General features: G+C 44.7%; 1 protein-coding gene across 1 annotated transcript; it reads right to left on the bottom strand.

The window, feature by feature from the left end:
• Positions 1-832: 832 nt before the first annotated feature.
• LOC120032198 (PARP1 binding protein) lies at positions 833-20,184 on the bottom strand. The gene is made up of 11 exons (XM_038978177.1): positions 20,080-20,184; positions 19,637-19,791; positions 18,380-18,616; positions 18,149-18,259; positions 17,429-17,599; positions 17,141-17,295; positions 15,803-15,983; positions 15,491-15,672; positions 15,287-15,368; positions 3,402-3,582; positions 833-2,855 (listed from the first exon to the last, which is right to left on the bottom strand). The coding sequence occupies exons 2-11, from the start codon at positions 19,784-19,786 to the stop codon at positions 2,527-2,529; spliced, it is 1,779 nt and encodes a 592-aa protein (XP_038834105.1). The 5' UTR covers positions 19,787-19,791; positions 20,080-20,184; the 3' UTR covers positions 833-2,526.
• Between the last annotated feature and the right edge of the window lie 373 nt (positions 20,185-20,557).

Below are 20,557 nucleotides of genomic sequence, written 5' to 3'. Positions count from 1 at the left end.
TGACTGTTGAAAAGATGTTGCGCCCCCTCTTTCAAATACAGCATGTCCTTACATCTGACAGTAATCCAGCTATTATTCACCTACCCTCCCTTCTGACTAGACTTCATAAAAGGAGCATTCAAAGCTGCTTTACAAATTTGCTATGACCTTTGACCTGTGCCATGTTACCCTTTTCAATGATGACATGGGCCAAGCTCAGCAGGAGACTTCAAATCTCCTCTACACACATATGACAGCTTTGTTATGATTTTTTTTAAATCCACTGTTTTGGCTTTTCGTGATATAAAAAGAGCTGATGGGCCACTGACCAACAGTCATCACAGGTGAGCACAACTGAAGTCCACTCTCAATTACCTTCGCAAGGCCGTTAGGACAAAGATAGTGTAGTAGGAATCATGATCTTCCTATACTCGGTTATATTCACACTGGTGCTGTTCTCTGAGTTTAACACCCGCTCGTTCGTCTTAGCTGTACCGACAGGCAAGCTGGACGAGGGTAGGACAGAGCAGGAGAGTCTGCTTTCGATATTAGGCGAAGACACAATGAGCGACAACGCTCTGGCTGCCCCGAGGTTCAGACGGGAGCCCGTCCTGGACAATGGACTGGGCGACGAAGAGGACAACACAAAGATCATCATCCTTTCAGTAAGTATCTTCCTTCATCCATGTCCATCCTCATACCAATCTTCCTCTTAACTCTCATCTTCATCAGTAGCAGCATCAATACAATGTTATCCATATGCCAACATTTTACATTCGCTCAAACTTGAGCCATCATCAAACAAAGATGAAAGGGATAGGTGTTTATCTTTATTAAGAGTTACACAGTGGCAAAATGTACGATAATGTCTCCGCTCCATCAAAGGTTTGGTAGGCATGTGGAGTGATTCAGTTTGTCTAGCATCTGTATGTCATGGACATGGTTATCTCTGTAGTAATGGAACAGAAGGAGAGAGCGATGAGGACAGGAGTTACAAAGCCACACAGATTAGATGTCTGGATCCTCTCATACTGGTTTCATACGGCCTGGCTCAGGACCAGACTCCAGAAAGCCGGGGTTTGAGACCCAGAAGATCTGTGCCGCTTCTTAAAAATGTCCATCTGGAAAATGGCATGCATCAATCCCAAATGAATGAAAAAAAAAAAACACCATCTCAATTAATTTTGATATTGGATTCTATTGCCCTTTCATGTGTATTGTTGTATCTTTGTTGTATCATGCAAGCTAGATAACCTTCAGCTTCGGTTCACCAGACCTGATTGTGCAATAGAATCATCAGTGGACAGAGTATACCAATGTAGAGGCTGGCTGAACCACTCTATTGGAAGCCTGCCAGACAGTGATCTAGCCTTCTGTCCCACAGGACATTGGACTGAAAGGGCACACCAGACGTGGCATGAACACAGCTTTCTCCCGAGCCCTTCCTGTCCTCCCCGACCGAGGCACAGATCACTCTCCTGCTGAATATAGCCTGAAAGTAGAGCGCAGGGAGGCTGACCTTGAGTGTAAGTATCGACCAGCGACTTCCTTTTATTTTTCCTTCTATGGTTCCTGTAGCCGTTCAAACGTGGGCATTAGAAAGATCCCGATCACCGTCATTCAGCATGTCAAATGGGTGACGATACTGGCATTAAAAGCATAAATGAGTGTTGATACTTTTCACCATGATGTTCCATTCATTATTTGGAACAAGAGCTTTATCGTCTGGACTGTTGACATTTCAGACATAAAAGCAACAAATTGAACACTATAGAAAGTTATGACAGCATTATTAAAAACAGTTAATGCTTTAAAATAACTGCAATTCTACCAATTTTATTCCCTGCAGTGCTGCGATGCATGATAGGACGAGTGTATCGACCCTGTTGGCAAGCATAAGAGTGTGGTGGATCCTACACTGCTGCCCTGCCGTCTGTCAATCTCCTGCAAAACAAATATGCTTTCCTTATGTTCCATGGTTTTAAAACAAACATGTATAAAATCAAATAACTATTAAAATGGTTTTGAAAAACAATCGTATGCTTCAATTCTGGGTCACATAATATAGCTACATTTGGAAAGTCACCATCATACAGGTAAAGAAAATAAGAAACAGTATAGAATTTATTATAGTAGTAGTGAAGATGCATGTCAGAGAGGAGAAGTGTCTGGCGGTGGGCCTTTTGTCTTAGAGGGAGATAAACTGCAGGCCAAGCCTCCGCAGATCAGCCATCAAACAGATCTGCTTGGGTTTCAACCACTCTCAGACTTTCCACATTGCCTCAACAGCTCTTCTGCATCACACTCTCCCAGACACACCACAGCTGGTGATCTTTCTTTCAAAATGATGTCTGTCAATTGTTGGAAAGCACAGAGGCAAAAAATAAATAAAAGTACAATAAAGCTTCTGAAATCAGGCCAAGCGCCACTGCGGGAAAACAAGTGCAATTGATTCCGGAACATTCAGCTTCAAAGACAGACAGACCATTGATTAAATAAAGCGACATTACTAGTACTGCCTTCTACGTCATCACGACAATGAGTAGTTCACAATCTGAAGAAGCTGGTGAGCTTGCCCTGTCCTGCAATCAGTTTCTTCTTACTGGGGGCTTTAGCCCCACCATTCTTCCCTGTCAATCTGGTGGGGAGTTTCTTCAGAGGGGGCTGGTTCTCTGACACACAGTGTTCGCTACCATCCACCAGCTTCCGTTTACTGGCCTTGCTGCTTCCTGTCTGGATGCTGGTCTTCCGACCGCCCACGCCTACTCTGCTGCTCGGGGCATCATTTCCACTCCTGGGCCCCAGCGCTGCGGCAACCCCCCGGGTCGTGCCTCCTCGCTGGGCCTCTTTCCTCCCAGCCTCTGGGTAAACCTCCACTGGAGAGAGGAAACAGTAATAGAGCTTAACAATTGGGGTTGAAAAAAAATTGACATAAGAGAGGAAGGAAAGGGGGGAGGGAAATCTGATGAAATTGCTGACGTTAGCCTGCAGTTTAACAGCCAGAGTGTTTATTCTAGCGAGCTGAAAGTGAACATTTGTCATGTAACCCAATGGAGCGGAGCCTGGATTCCCACAGAAAGAAAGAGTAGGGGGGGGGTTAGGTTTTTACTACAGATGTGGGGGCGGCCAGGTTTTATAAAATGGGGAATCATTTAAAGGTTGATCGTAAGTACCATTCCCAAGGCTGGGACTGGGCAGGGTTCGAGGCCTGGGAAGGTGGATCTGGGCATCAAGCCGAATCGGTGGCGTCAGAGGGAATAGAAGCCAATCCCTGAAGGGGGGGGGGGTGTTGTGTGCATGTAGCTATGCTGCACTATATGTGAGGAAGTCGGGAGCAGTTCGCCAGAATGCATGATTAGTACATGCAGTTACAAGTCTCTGCTGAGAAAGGGAGAATGAAGTCACAACTACACATTTTTTACCTCTGCCCAGCTCCTTGACAGCAGAGGTGGAGTCCACAGTAGTGAGGGTCCGCTTAGGAGCCGGGTGCACACAGGTGGGGACCTGGATGGTGCTGGGGAAGTCCAGCACACGGTTGAGGGGCAGCTCGGAGTCGTCCTGGTACGTGCAGGCAAACTGAGATCGGATGGTTCGCTCTCTGTCCTTAAAAAAAAGTTAATAATAAATAATAAGGATCAGGTGCACTAGATTAGGGTTGAAGTGAAGATACAAGCTGGTAGCTCTCCAGGAATGGGCTTGTTTATCGAAACAGTTTTGTTGCAAGTTCTGGAGGAAAATTGTGACGTAATGAGGTTCAGCCAAGCCTCCATTAGACAATGAACCTGAACCTAGTAGCCCATTTAAAAAAAAAAAACTGATCTGAGGACAGTCAAGAAAAGTAGTGAGTCTGATCTCCAGGACCCACAATCCCAGCAGCCCCAGGGGTATACTATGACTGAAGCTAGCACTACTCAGGTTTTTCTAAAGCTAGCTAGCTTTAGTTAACTTCACATTCTCAGGCTTCATCCATACTACGACAGTGTATATTGCGTGTCCGCCTGCTGCTAATGCTAGCAGGCTTGTAACTGCACATGCATGTTGCACAAGGCTAGTCAAACGCGTCGAGACAATGCCGAAGCCTTAATCCATGGGCGAGTCAGTGCCACTAATTTGTGCCGAAATCAAAATTAAAAGTCATTGCAAATCCCGCAGGAGATGGTGTGGAATAGGGTTGACGTGCAGTGTTTATTTTTATATCTTTTTGCTGTCTTGTGTGCTCATCAATGCACAAGCACCTCCCACACTCCTATTGATAAAATAACGTTACGTCATAGAGTAAAACTTGAGTGGTTTCAAATTCACCGTCATTACTAAAGTGTAATTGAAGACTAATTAGGGTTAAGTGCCTTGCTGAAAAGGCGCAACAGCTTTTTCACCAAGTTGGCTCGGGGAGTCAAACCAGCGACTAAGATACCTGTAATGTGAGTCATGTTTTTTTTTTATTTTTACATTTGAACAATCAAAATTTGAAAAAAAATCTGTAGTCTTCCTCAAATTAAGGGGATGATGACGCAATCTTTGTGAGAGGGAGGGAATCGGATTTAATTGGTCCTCAACTTGTGGCTTGGACACTTCATTCAAGGATAAATGGAGTTTAACTGCCTGGTATCAGGTTAGTTCTGAAATATTCATTACTGTAGAAATGTAGCTGGCTTAAAAGGTGAGCGAGCACTTTTGTGGAACTGGCCAGTTGCGACCTGTCATTCAGGGCAGGGCCGCAGCGGTTTAGCTAGTGCTTTCTGTGGTGGGGCAGCCAGCAGAAAATACAGAGCATAGGGATTGGTAATGTCAAATCAAATTTGATTTGTCACATACACATGGTAAGCAATGTTAATGCGAGTGTAGCAAAATGCTTGTGCTTCTAGTTCCGACCATGCAGTAATACCTAACACACACGTGTAAAGGAATGAATAAGAATATGTACATAAAAATATATGGATGAGCAATGGCCAAATGGCATAGGCAAGATGCAGTAGATGGTATAGAGTACAGTATATACACACATATGAAATGAGTAATGTAGGGTATGTAAACATTATATAAAGTGGCATTGTTTAAAGTGGCTAGTGATAAATTGGATGTAATAAATGTTTAATAATTAAAGTGGCTAGAGATTTGAGTCAGTATGTTGTCAGCAGCCACTCAATGTTAGTGATGGCTGTTTAACAGTCTGATGACCTTGACAGAAAAACAGCTTGTCTCTCGATCCCAGCTTTAATGCACCTGTACCTACCTCACCTTCTGGATGATAGTGGGGTAAACAGGCAGTGGCTCAGGTGGTTGTCCTTGATCTTTTTGGCCTTCCAGTGACATCGGGTGCTGTAGGTGTCCTGGAGGGAAGGTAGTTTGCTCCCGGTGATGCGTTGTGCAGACCTCACTACTCTCTGGAGAGCCTTACGGTTTTGGGCGGAGCAGTTACCATACCAGGCGGTGATACAGCCCGACAGGATGCTCTCGATTGTGCATCTGTAAAAGTTGAGTGTTTTCGGTGACAAGCCAAATTTCTTCAGCCTCCTGGAGGTTGAAGAGGCGCTGTTGCGCCTTCACCACGCTGTGTGGGTGGACCATTTCAGTTTTTCCGTGATGTGTACGCCGAGGAACTTAACTTTCCACCACTGTCCCGTCTATGTGGATGGGGGGGGGGGGGGGGTGCTCCCTCTATTGTTTCCTAAAGTCCACAATCTCCTTTGTTTTGTTGAGTGTGAGGTTATTTTCCTGACACCACACTCCGAGGGCCATCACCTCCTCCCTATAGGCCGTCTCGTTGTTGTTGGTAATCAAGCCTACCACTGTAGTGTCGTCTGCAAACTTGATGATTGAGTTGGAGGCGTGCATGGCCACGCAGTCATGGGTGTGAACAGAGAGTACAAGAGAGGGCTGAAAACACTGGGGCCCCACAAGGGTGCGTTGAGGATCAGCAGGGTGGAGATGTTGTTTCCTACCCTCACCACCTGGGGGCGGTGGCCCATCGGGAAGTCCAAGACCCAGGGCCCCAAGCTTAATGACGAGTTGAGGGTACTATGGTGTTAAATGCTGAGCTGTAGTCGATGAACAGCATTCTTACATAGGTATTCCTCTTGTCCAGATGGGTTAGGGAAGTGTGCAGTGTGATTGCGATCGCATCGTCTGTGGACCTATTGGGGCGGTGCGCAAATTGGAGTGGGTCTAGGGTGGTGATATGATCCTTGACTCGTCTCAAAGCACTTCATGATGACGGAAGTGAGTGCTACGGGGCAATAGTCATTTAGCTCAGTTACCTTAGCTTTCTTGGGAACAGGAACAATTGTGGCCCTCTTGAAGTATGTGGGAACAGCAGACTGGGATAAGGATCGATTGAATATGTACGTAAACACACCAGCCTGCTGGTCTGCGCATGCTCTGATGACGCGGCTAGGGATGCCGTCTGGGCCGGCAGCCTTGCGAGGGTTAACACCTTTAAATGTTTTACTCACGTTGGCTGCAGTAAAGGAGAGCCAATGTTCTCTAGTTGCGCCGTGATAGGCTCAGTGTTCCGTCACTCATGGGGACACTATGCCACCGCAAAATCTACAAGGAGAGCTTGAAAATTCAAGCACCTTGGGTGCTGCCATAGATTTATTTTAGAAGTGCCCATACAAGAAGGCTCTAGTTCATTGGCCACAGATAAAGTGACATTATAACTACCGTAGCTTTGATTGGACTGATCATGTCATCATCATACTTTCAAAATCTTAGCTAGCAAGCAGTCATCATGAATCAAGTCGACAAGCTACTGGCAAATCCTTTTCAATTCTTGTCATAAGATAACGTATCGGTGCACATCGGCCATACAGTGCATTCAGACCCCTTTCCTTTTTTCCACATTTTGTTAAGTTAGCCTTAATATTTTTTTTTTAACCATTTTAGAATAACTCAATCTACACAATACCCCATAATGACAAAGCAAATACAGGTTTAGAAATGTTCGCAAATTTAGAAAAAACAAAACATAACTTATTATTCAGACCCTTCGCTAGGAGACTCGACATTGAGCTCAAGTACATCCTGTTTCCATAGATTACATGTGGTAAATTCAATTGATTGGTCATGATTTGGAGACACACAACCCTATTTAAGGTACCACAGTTGACAGGGCATGTCAGTGCAAAAACCAAGCCCTGAGTTTGAAGGAATTGTACATAGAGATCAGAGACAGCATTGTGCCAAGGCACAAATATGGGGAAGGGTATCAAAACATTGAAGGTCCAAGAACAGTGGCCTCCATCATTCTTAAAATGGAAGAAGTTTGGAACCACCAAACTGAGCAATCAGGGGAGAAAGGCCTTGGTCAGGGAGGTGACCAAGGACCTGATGGTTACTGACAGAGATCCAGAGTTCCTCTGTGGAGATGGGAGAACCTTCCAGAAGGACAACAATCTCTGCAGCACTCCAATCAGGCCTTTACAGTAGAGTGGCCAGACGGAAGTAACACAGTGTAAAAAAAATAAACACATTTTCTTTTTTTAAAGGCACATGACAGCACGCTTAGAGTTTGCCAAAAGGCAACAATAGACTCAGACCACAAGATTCTCTGGTCTGATGAAACCAAGATTGAACTCTTTGGACAGAATTCCTAGTATCACGTCTGGAGGAAACCTGTCACAATCCGTACGGTGAAGCATGGTGGTGATGGCATCATGCTGTGGGGATGTTTTTCAGCGGCAGGGATTGGTAGACTAGTCAGGATTGAGGGAAAGATGAACAGAGCAAAGTACAGAAGTGGCTTCGTGACAAGTCTCTGAATGTCCTTGAGTGGCCCAGCCAGAGGCCGGACTTGAACATCTTTGGAGACCTGAAATTAGCTGTGCAGCGACGCTCACCCTCCAACCTGACAGTTTGAGAGGATCTGCAGAGAAGAATGGGATAAACTCCCCAAATACAGATGGGCCAATCTTGTAGCGTCACACCCAAGAAGACACTACGCGTTAATCACATTCATGTTTGAGCAGAGGAAGTAAGCATTTCTCATTGATCTTGATTTCAGCCTGTCCATTTGGTGATGGATAATCCCCCATTAAATACATTAGAAATGGACAAACAAACTGTCCATTTGCAATGTCTTACAATGGGCATTTATCATCACGAATTGGACATGGTCTAATATACTGCAGAAATGCCCAAATTGACTGGCTCATTGAACTCGGGATGGACGAGCAGTGATAGATAGTGGTTCCTCTCCATCGCTCGTTGGTGCAGAGAGAAGTTTAAAATATATACACTGCTCAAAAAAATAAAGGGAACACTTAAACACAATGTAACTCCAAGTCAATCACACTTCTGTGAAATCAAACTGTCCACTTAGGAAGTAACACTGATTGACAATAAATTTCACATGCTGTTGTGCAAATGGAATAGACAACAGGTGGAAATTATAGGCAATTAGCAAGACACCCCCAATAAAGGAGTGGTTCTGCAGGTGGTGACCACAGACCTGCTGGAGGTCATTTTGCAGGGCTCTGGCAGTGCTCCTCCCGCTCCTCCTTGCACAAAGGCGGAGGTAGCGGTCCTGCTGCTGGGTTGTTGCCCTCCTACTGCCTCCTCCACGTCTCCTGATGTACTGGCCTATCTCCTGGTAGCGCCTCCATGCTCTGGACACTACGCTGACAGACACAGCAAACCTTCTTGCCACAGCTCGCATTGATGTGCCATCCTGGATGAGCTGCACTACCTGAGCCACTTGTGTGGGTTGTAGACTCCGTCTCATGCTACCACTAGAGTGAAAGCACCGCCAGCATTCAAAAGTGACCAAAACATCAGCCAGGAAGCATAGGAACTGAGAAGTGGTCTGTGGTCACTACCTGCAGAACCACTCCTTTATTGGGGGTGTCTTGCTAATTGCCTATAATGTCCACCTTTTGTCTATTCCATTTGCACAACAGCATGTGAAATTTATTGTCACTCAGTGTTGCTTCCTAAGTGGACAGTTTGATTTCACAGAAGTGTGATTGACTTGGAGTTACATTGTGTTGTTTAAGTGTTCCCTTTATTTTTTTGAGCAGTGTAGTATGCAAGTATAAACACCATGGGACCACGCAGCCGTCACAACGTTCAGGAAGGAGACGCGTTCTGTCTCCTAGAGATTAACATACTTTGGTGCAAAAAGTGCAAATCAATCCCAGAACAGCAAAGGACCTTGTGAAGATGCTGGTGGAAACAGGTAAAAAAGTATCTATATCCACAGTAAAACAAAGAGCCCTATATCGACATATCCTGAAACTCCGCTCAGCAAGGAAGAAGCCACTGCTCCAAAACCACCATTAAAAAAGCCAGACAATGGTTTGCAACTGCACATGGGGACAAATATCGTACTTTTGAGAAATGTCCTCTGGTCTGATGAATCAAAATATAACTGTTTGGCCATGATGAACAGTGTTATGTTGAGGAAAAAAAGTGGGAGGCTTGCACGCCGGAGAACACTATCCCAACCGTAAAGCACGGGGGTGGCAGCATCATGTTGTGGGGGTGCTTTGCTGCAGGAGGGACTGGTGCACTTCACAAAAGAGATGGCATCATGAGGCAGGACAATTATGTGGATATATTGAAGCAACATCAAGACATCAGTCAGGAAGTTAAAGCTTGGTCGCAAATGGGTCTTCCAAATGGACAATGACCCCAAGCATACTTCCAAAGTTGTGGCAAAATGGCTTAAGGACAACAAAGTCAAGGTATTGGAGTGGCCATCACAAAGCCCTGACCTCAATCCCATAGAAAATGTGGGCAGAACTGAAAAAGTGTGTGCGAGGAAGGAGGCCTACAAACCTGACTCAGCTGGTGTAACCAAGTCAGGAGGAATGGGCCAAAATTCACCCAACTTACTGTAGACAGCTTGTGGAAGGCTACCCGAAACGTTTGACCCAAGTTAAAACAATTTAAAAGGCAATGCTACCAAATACTAATTGAGTGTATGTAAACTTCTGACCCACTGGGAATGTGAGGAAAGAAATGATAAAAATTTAATTTTAAAAACTATTATTCTGACATATCACATTCTTCAAATAAAGTGATGATCCTAACTCACCTAAGACAGGGAATTTTAACTAGGATTAAATGTCATGAATTGTGAAAAACTGGAGTTTAAATGCATTTGGCTAAGGTGTATGTAAACTTCTGACTTCAACTGTAGGTCCTGGATGGCAGGAAGCTTGGCCACAGTGATGTACTGGGCCGTACGCACTACCCTCTGTAGCGCCTTACGGTCAGATGCCATACCAAGCGGTGATGCAACCGGTCAGGATGCTCTCGATGGTGCAGCTGTCGAACCTTTTGAGGATCTGGGGACCCATGCCAAATCTTTTCAGTCTCTGGAGGGGGAAAAGGTTTTGTTGTGCCCTCTTCACAACTGTCTTGATATGTTTGGACCATGATAGTTTGTTGGTGATGTGGACACCAAGGAACTTTCAACTCTCGACCCTCTCCACTACAGCCCTGTCGATGTTAATGGGGGGCCTGTTTGGCTCACCTTTTCCTGTAGACCACGATCAGCTCCTTAATCTTGCTCACATTGAGGGAGAGATCGTTATCCTGGCACCACATTGCCAGTTCTGACCTCCCTATAGGCAGTCTCATCGTTGTCAGTGATCAGGCCTACCACTGTTGTGTCTTCAGCAAACTTGTGGTTGGAGTCGTGTTTGGCCATGCAGTCGTGGGTGAACAGGGACTACAGGTGGGGACTAAGTACACACCCCTGAGGGGCCCCAGTGTTAAGGATCAGCGTAGCAGACGTGTTGTTACCTACACTTACCACCTGGGAGCAGCCCGTCAGGAAGTCCAGGATCCAGTTGCAGGGGGAGGTGTTTAGTCCCAGAGTCCTTAGCTTAGTGATGAGCTTTGTGGGCACTATGGTGTTGAATGCTGAGCTGTGGTCAATGAACAGTATTCTCACATTGATGTTATTTTTGTCCAGGTGAGAAAGGGCAGTGTGGAGTGCGATTGAGTTTACATCTGTAGATCTGTTGGGGAAGTATGCAAATTGGAGTGTGTCTAGTGTCCGGCAGGATACTGTTGATGTGAGCCATGACCAGCCTTTCAAAGCACTTCATGGTTACAGACGTGAGTGCCACGGGGCAGTATTCATTTAGGTAGGTTACTGTCGCTTCCTTGGACACAGGGACTATGGTGGTCTGCTTGAAACATGTTGGAATTAGACTCGGTCAGGTAGGTTGAAAATGTCAGTGAAGACACTTGACAGTTGTTCTGCGCATGCTTTGAGAACACGTCCTGGTAATCAGTCTGGACCAGCGGCTTTGTGAATGTTGACCTGTTTAAAGGTTTTGTTCACGTCGGCTACCGAGAGCCTTATCACACTGTCATCCAGAACAGCTGGTGCATGCCTCAGTGTTGCTTACCTCGAAGCGAGCATAAAAAGGCATTTAGCTCGTCTGGTAGGCTCGCGCCACTGGGTAGCTCACGTCTGGGTTTCCCTTTGTAGTCCGTAATAGTTTAAGCCCTGCCACATCTGACGAGCGTCAGAGCTGGTGTAGTAGGATTCAATCTTAATCCTGTATTGGCGCTTTGCTTGTTTGATAGTTCATCTGAGAGCATAGTGAGATTTCTTATAAGTGTCCGGATTAGTCTCCCGCTCATTGAAAGTGGCAGCTCTAGCCTTTAGCTCGAGGCGGATGTCGCCTGTAATCCATGGATTCTGATTGGGATATGTACGTACAGTCACTGTGGGGACAACGTCGATGCACTTATTGATGAAGCCGATGACTGAGGTGGTGTATTCCTCAATGCCATTGGATGAATCCCAGAACATATTTCAGTCTGTGCTAGCAAAACAGTCCTGTAGTGTAGCATCCGCGTCATTGAGCGAGTCACTGGTACATCCTGCTGAAGTTTCTTGTAAGCAGGAGGATAGAAATATGGTCAGATTTGCCAAATGGAGGGTCAGGGAGAGCTTTGTATGCATCTCTGTGCGTGGCGTAAAGGTGGTCTAGGATTTCCCCCCCTGGTTGCACATGTGACACGCTGGTAAAAATTTGGTAAAACTGATTTAGGTTTGCCTGCATTAAAGTCCCCGGCCACTAGGAGCACCGCTTCTAGGTGAGCATTTTCTTTGCTTATGGCCTTATTGAGAGCGGTCTTAGTGCCAACTTCGCTTTGAGCTGGTAAATAGACGGCTAAGAATAATATAGATGAGAACTCTTGGTAGATCTGATGCAGTCCACCGCATCATAAGGTACTCTACCTCAGGAGATCAATACCTTGAGACTTATTTATTATTAGACATCGCTCACCAGGTGTTATTGACAAAGACACACACCCACCCCTCGTCTTACCAGAGGTGGTAGCGTCTGTTCTGCCGGTGAATGGAAAAATCCCGCCAGCTCTATATTGTCAGTTTCTTCATTCAGCCACGTCTCGGTGAAACATAACGGCAACATCTTAATGTCCCGTTGGTAAAATAATCTTAATATTATGTCATCAATTTTATTTAACGATTGCACATTAGCAAGAATTGAAGGCATTGGGAGTTTACTCGCTCGTCTCTGGAGTCTCACGTTAGCAGCAACATTATGTACACAATAAGTATTAAATTAAAAAAAAAAAAAATGTGTATTGCACAATTGATTGGGAGAATGTAAAACGTCAGCCATGGTCTTCGGCACACTTTCAATCAATTGAGTTATACATTTCTACTTGTAGGCTACTCTATAATTTCAACACATTTCATGTGTAGCCTTCTGTATCATATGAGCAATGTGGCATATCATTTAAATTAATTTTTATCGGGTAGGCATTACAATTAGCCGCGTCAATATTTGCAGCAGTGGGTGGTAATATCTGTCGGAGCTGATCTGTTGTCAGTATTGTGAAATAACTATATACATTTAAGGAAAGATTTGAATGAAGAAAGCGGATCCAAGAGCAGCGCTCCGTGTCGATCCCATCAGTCTAGACACATGCTCCAACGATGCATTTAGCGACTGCTATGCATGGTGTTTTGGGAAACGCATGTTACATATTTAGCCGTTGTAGGAAAGACGCATTGTTTAAGACACTCGTAAGCTTAAATTCCATCGCTATCGGGAAACCTGGCCGATCCACTCCTTTATCCTCTGATCTAGGCCTGCTGGGGATTATCATGACTCAAGGATTCTCCCTCCAGGCCAGCAGGAGAGGCGCAGTAGGGAAGGAGGAATCCAGTGGAGAAAAAAGAACGGTGTGCAAAACTGGGTGGGACTGTAACGCAAAGGGGGGGGGGAATAAATAAAATCAAAGCCCTGAGAAGGCTATTCAAAGAACTTCTCAAAAGAGCACCTAAAACAACATTGAACTCTCAGATCACCAGGCATGAAATGTACACGTACCCTCGTTGCATGCTAATAAAAACGCCTCACTAACGCCAGAAATAATGACGGCCAGGGGAGAACATAACATAACGCAGGCAGGGAGGTAGAAGACCGACATGACATCCTGACATGCAGTCCACACTTAATCCAATTATAGCAGGTGGAAACAGCAGCATCTTGTTCTATTACAGGGAGAGAAAGGGGGGGCACCACTTCAGAGGCTGTCCTAAGACAACCTCTATAGACTGGTTGGCAAGGTAAGGTAAGGTAAGCCCATCCTGATGAGACCTCAAGGAACAGCAGGTGCAAGCAATTGCTCTGTTCTCAGGTTTGTTTTTGAATGCACACACACAAGCCCAATAGCCCACCTGCAAGATCAGGATATTAGGTGAGAAGTTGGCAGACACATTGTTTCCTTATGGCAGCTCCTCTTATGAGCCAGCTTGGATTTCATGGGGAAGAGGAATACTTCAAAGCATTGAAAGGCATCTTGTTACAGAGATCAAATTATCACAGACATCAATGGGTCATACTATTCATCCAAATGATGCAATTCAATACATCATTAAGCACACTTAATTTGCTGAGCTATAACAGTTTTGCCGTGTTTATTCTGTCTGAAACAGACAAAAGCATGGGGGAAAAAAACCACAATGCAAAAACTAAATGTGACCATCTGCACATGGGCCAGTTGACTGACGTCAGTGTATGATGAAACTATTGGACAGGGGTCCGGGTTGATAGACATTCAGCAGACAACAACCATTCAAGTTTCCCTTACTAGTCGAATTAGGCGACTGATATGACATCTTTAAAGTGAAGTGGATGCAGAAAGCTTCCGCCCGCCGAGTTCAGGAAGCGGTGAGCAGCCCAGGGACCATTACAGCGCACTCCCAGGAAGACGGCCAGAATGTGGGGAGCTAAAGTGACATCTGCTAGCGCAATCAAATAAAGGAGCCCATTTCCACAAAATGTGTTTAGCACACATGTTTGAAAGGGGTTCAAGCAGTCTATTTCATGTAGAGACTGAGAACGACCCAGCCCCTTTAAAATCTGAAACTGTAATTGTTTTAGATGAGCAAGCAGTTTCTACATCCAGGTTGTATTTGCTATTTAACTGGGTGCTTTTGAGGAACGGTACACTTGTTACTGACGAGCACAGCATGTTAGCGCCAGGTCTCAATTCTACAAGCGCATCGTGAAAACAGCAAACATGTACACTGAGGCAAGTCGATAAGCCCACAACCTTCCAGGCTGCACACTACTGACTGAGAATCTGTCCACATCCGCTGGTTATATCAATCCATTTACATCCTGATAATTAGTGCCGATACCAGTATCACGATACTCGTTAGTATCTTGTCAAAAATAAATAAATGAAGCGGATTTCACTTCAACAAACATTGTCATCCAGAGTCATATTTATTTATTTCCCAAGCTATAGGAGACAACCTGTATTTTTAAAGGACTAAAGAGTTCTGCTTTGTTTTAATTTTTGCCATGGAAAAATATTGTGATACTGGTATTGTCCTGGGCCTACTGATAATGAAGAGAGAAAACATCTAGGGATGCTATACAATGACCACAGTAAACAGGCAAACCCTCAGAGGGATTGACTTAAACAATTGTAGAGAATCTTCTGACCAGCTACTTATCAAACCAAGAGGGTGGAGCCCTGTTGAGAAGCGTAACAAAACATGTCACTGGGAGGTTGCCAGTTTGAATCCCCCGATTGTAGAGGAGTAGTTTTATACCCCAGACTCACTCAGAGCAACCCACTGGACTAACGCTGGGAGCAAAAACACAGCTGTACAAATGTGACCGTGTAGAAACCAGTTATAAGACAAGGGGCGTCAACTGAGCAAATAAATACAATACCGGGGAGAAATTATAGGACATAGACATTATTTTTCAATGTTTGGACATCTGAATCGATGTTTCGTATTCGGGTCTCCTGGTCCTACTTGGAGGGTGGGAGGTGGGCGAGCTGTGTGTACCTTGGGTTTGAGTTGATCTTGTCGCTCCTGGACACAGTGTTGCAGGGGTTTTGGAGAGGAGCCAGTGGGAACCTCAGGGGATCTGAGGACACAGAAGCAATCAGACTGAAAGCAGCTGTTTATGAGTTAGGGGTTAGAGAGGCTGTGAAAACCTATTCATTATTAGCCTATTAAGTTTTGATTAGCGCATGAGATGAGGCTTACCGGAACAGTGTGAGCATGCAGGCCCCCTCCTCCCCACTGAGGACAGCCTGATCCGCAGAGAGTAAGACTGCCTTGTTCCTGCAGGGCGGTGCCAAAGCATCTTCATCCAGCAACGCTATCAGGACCTTCACAGTCTCCCGACCTCCATAAGCAGTGGCGTGGTTAATAGCATGGTATCTAGGCTGAAGAGGATATACACAAAACACTACAGTGTTAAGATGACGGTGTTGATGTGGCTCAAACAAAAAGGGCATTGACATGAACATGTAGGCTGAGAGCGGTTGGAGCCGTTGGCCCAGAAAGGCATCATACCCTGGCTGGGCTGATCCCTGTCCCACTAGCCGACTGCAGTCTGTGGGACAGATGTATCTCAGCGATCCGCTCTTTGAGGTCCTTGGCAGTCTCGTCAGCTGCAGCGTACACAACGTCTCCACTGGCCCGCCCCTTCAACAGAGCTGCCCTGATACTGGTCACCAGACGAATGCCAGCAATACTGAGAAAAACAAGTGTACATGAAATATAATAAATGCTTGCAATTATCTAAGCCATTAGGCAGACAAGTCAAGCAGCCTTCTACTTATAGGCCATGAGGAGAAAGATTGATAAAGACGCTCCCTTTGTCAAAGGGTTTACTCATCACTGACCATGAAGTGACTGCAACATTGGGGTGCGTGAAAAGAGCAGCAAGTGTCAACACTGTGGCAAGGTGGGGTGGAGAAGGAGCAGGCTAGAATCCCTGACCCAGCTATTATGAGGGGAGTGAGTCTCTGGAAGAGAATCTTCTGGGATACCAGATGTTAGTTGAACAAGAGGCCCTGAACCCTTCAGAGAAGGTGTTTGTGTGTGGAAATACAGTACTCCACTGAGGGTGTAAAGGGGGAGGTAGGGGTGCAGGCTGTTGAAAGAGCCATTCTGGCATCAGATCAGTCCAGTGTCCCATCAGAGAGGCACCACAGCAGAGCAGGGAGAAAATCCTCAGTCATAAACACCCAAAAGGCCCTTGCTATGAGGGAACTGGGACAATACATCCAATATTATGGACTCTATCGCTATATATCTGAGTGCCAAGATGTCAATCTAGCACTGTAGTTGCTACTGGAATTCAGGCCTTGTTGTGACACAGCAGGACTTCTCCCATTGCTTTAGATCAAAGTTCAGTCCACACATTTTCACCAAACAATCTCTTAACCACATTTGTGGCACAGCCAAACGCTTGATGAAGAAAATCTGAATCAATCTGCAATTATACAAAGGCCATGAGTGATCAAGGAAATCTTAAAGTTTGATGATAATAGTAATCAAACCAAGGAAGGAACATATTATCTTTTGACTTTGTCAATTTTACTTTGATGTAGCCGAGATAAACATGTTTTAGTAATTCACGTGTTATCATGAGAACCTGGGGCTGAAGTCATTAGGGGGAAATCAGATCTGTACACAGCAATGGGCAGGTGGGATTTGATGACAAGGGTAAGCAGAGTTGGAGTCTGCCAGGCCAGGGTGGTATTCATTAGGCACCAAACAAAAGAAAACAGAAAAACTAGGAACTACAGTACATGGGCCTATCCATTAAGGGTTGGTTTTAAACTTCCATTCCAAAACATTTTGCTACGATGTGCACTAATAAATACAACCCAGCTGGTTGAGTACCTTGGGTCAGGGTTGTCTCCCAATATCTCCTCCAGGTTGTCTGTGAAATGGACAAAGTCTGACAGGCCTTTAACATGTTTCCTCAGGGGGTCAGACTCAGCAGGGGCATAGCCCTTTCCTCCCAGCTGGACCGCTCTCACAAATGATGTCACCGCCTACAATATATAGATGATTAACATTGAGACCATAGGATTGTCATGTCGTCAACATTCATTACTGAAACCATAGGTCAGTGTAATGATAGGTTAACAGACATGGAAAGAGTAGAGGCCAATTTGTCATTCTTACCAAGAAGAGTGACATGTTCTTGCTCCGTGCTTCACGCTTCAGGTCAGTAAAAGCTATACGTCCGAGCGATCTGCTAGGGGTGTCAAGGGTGTGCGCTAGGGCCATGTCGTTCTTGGAGTTGACCAGCTGATCCAGATAGGAGCAGAAGACCCTCCTCACCACCTTTCCTACCTATTGGAGATTTACGAGCCTTTAAAACCGCCAGCTGATGCCACAAACTACACACGGTCCCATTTAAAGTCAGAACACCATCTTCAACCCAAACCAACATTTCATAAACCTCATCACCCCCAGGCAGTATTACAGTAGCAACCCATATTCTACCCACTCATAAATCAGACAGTTGACAGGGCAGTAGCCTGGAGAGAGCAGCGCATGTCCTAGCCCACAATGTCTGTTGCGTTTTAAAAACAGCTGCCTGGTAATTTAATTCACATTTTGCTCTTAAATCTGAGTGATATGATTTAAAGTTCCTGTTAATAAGAGAGAGACAGATTCCAGTGCCTGAAAAAGACTGGAAAAGCTGGACTGGAAAACGAGAGGGAACAGTGAAACGAAGTACCTTGGTTGCACAATAATATGAGCCAATATAACATTTAATATTCTGGCCAAACCACCTTCTCTTATGTGAGTAGAGAGAATGGAGAGTCAGTTTGCTTACACTATGCTGACCTTTATAATGCTGATATGTTCATACATGCTTATGACATATCCGTTTACCTGTGTGCTGCATGGCTTTGACTTGCTTGATGGAGTCAAGGGGACATGGGATAGGGAATCCCTCACCTCATCGGTCTCCATGTTACTGGACAGAAACTGACACAGCTGGACCTTGGCAACATGAACACAGATTTAGCAGTTAGTCTCAAAGGCCAGTTAGGCTATCAAACAGTTGACTAAAACTTCCAATCATGGTCCATCATCCTAGTTTCAAGCAGGCCTAATACTTACTGAGCTCAGAGGCTCCTCAGGGTCCGGATCAACCCTCAGCTGTTTGTACATAGAGTGGATATCAATCAGGTCCATAGTGTTGGTGCGCTTCAGAAAGGAGTCGTATTCTTTCCTTATGATGTCATAATTCTCTGGTCGGGAAGAGTCATTGTCAAGGGGCAGGTGAAGTTTGTCTAATAGTAAGTGTTTCCAGGCCATCAGGACGTCGCTCAGGGCAACACTGAACTCTCCACTCTCCTGTCAGAAGAGAGCAAAAGCAGATGGCTTAAAGCCATGACTGCTGCCTGTGATGGGAATCAGAATGCATAGATCATGGAGAATTATCCTCCCATACAGTCTGGTGGGACCACGGGTGGGACAAATGATGTGATTATTTCTTTATAGGGTCAGGAGTCTTCTGACCATGTGATCAGGAGAAACTAGGCCCACATGGCTATAATAGGGGTGCAGATAAACTCATTGCCTTAGTGACAACACGTTTTGGAGTTACACCATTAAATGTTATGGCTTTGATCGCAGTATCAATGTCTGTTAGGACCGCAGTCAACGGCGTACCACGCAGGCTTGGGGGGCCTCAACCCAAAATAATTAGGAATTTAAATACCAGAATGGACATTGAGCTTCTGATGGGATAAAGAGAGACATTTTGGTCAGAGTTGGTCAACCATGGTTAACCAGTGCTGTGATAAGACGGCATAAAATAATTAATGTGAAAAATGTCTGCACTGTATTTGTTAGCTAGCCAGCTTTAGATTAATGATACCATAATTTGTTCATATTAACTGCCACTATTACATTCAAACAATGCAGTCAATCCACAGCTATACACTAGCTGAAATCAGTAGATGCTAGGACTTAGACAAGTTGTAGCATTTACATGGCCCTCCCCCAATAGAATATGAACACATAAGCCATGTCAAAAATGTTAAGAACTACAGGAAATCAGCTGTAAAACTGCAACAAATCTCAGCCTCGTGGCAAAACATGTAGAATAGCAGGAAATTATCTTTAAAATGACAAATTCACAGCCTCATTGCAGAATGGCATGAGTAGCTATAAAACCACCCTTTTCCTTTACCCCATGGCACAAATTGTAGAATTCCATTAAGTTAACAGATGCACTCACAAATGTTTTTTTTTTTTTACTATTTGGAGAAGGTTGGGGGCTTTCGCAGTCTTGCAGGGGCCCTATGAAACTGCTGTAGGCCACTTGTCACAGCAAGGGATTCATAGCTTATAAAATGTTACCAGTTTTACCTGTTTATTGACCTCTGCAATGGCCAGCTGTAGAACCATCAACATTCCATCTGCCCCGTGGATGGTAGTCCTCTCTGACTCAAGAACCCGGTGGCATTCTCGCCTGAAGGTTCTCACGATTGTCTTCAGACTGTCCTCTAAAGTCGCCATTGTCCCTGTGAAGGTGACAAACAAGACTGTTTAGTTACATGTACTGAACCCCTCAAAAAGGCAATGTAACTAATACAAAGTGCCGTAAAACGGCCTATAACAATGTATTAGTTAAACTGATTAACGTTCATTACAGTTGATATAAACATCTACAACAATATAGATTGCTGGTAGTTAGTGAAAAAAATAAAACACCATTAAACACACTCAATCAAGTTTATTTTATATAGCCCTTCGTACATCAGCTAATATCTCGAAGTGCTGTACAGAAACCCAGCCTAAAACACACTTACCTAAACAAATGTTACAGCCTCAAACACAACCTTTTTCGATATATCTCGAATATGTTAGGGACGTAAGTAAGCGTATCGCCAAAATACGTTCACCACCCACGTAGCCAATGCACAAGCAGCTGATGTTTTGACATTTTTTAAATCCTGCTATAACTACTCTGACCAATCAGATTCTGTGTCATCATTTAACCACGCCTATGTTGTTTCAACCGCTATCTGTGGTTCTTTATCACAGAACCCAATATTGTTTTTAGCATATCTGACTATGTTTCGTGTGAGAACGTTTATTCATTATTATTAAAAAAAAAGTGTTTTTAATATAGCAATAGTGTGTAATCTGTCAAAGCGCTGCACCATTGCGTTTTTAATCTCAGCGCAGTCCCCCTAGAATTTAAGAATAAAATGGCATGGTACGTTCCAACACGGACATCAACTGGGGAACAAATGCAGTTTGTTTTGTGGCAGAAGTTGTAGCTAA

The sequence above is a fragment of the Salvelinus namaycush genome, chromosome 38 (genome assembly GCF_016432855.1).
Source record: "Salvelinus namaycush isolate Seneca chromosome 38, SaNama_1.0, whole genome shotgun sequence".
Taxonomy (NCBI): domain Eukaryota; kingdom Metazoa; phylum Chordata; class Actinopteri; order Salmoniformes; family Salmonidae; genus Salvelinus; species Salvelinus namaycush.
Note: the sequence above shows the minus strand (reverse complement) of the source record. Positions and strands in the feature narration are given on the sequence as shown.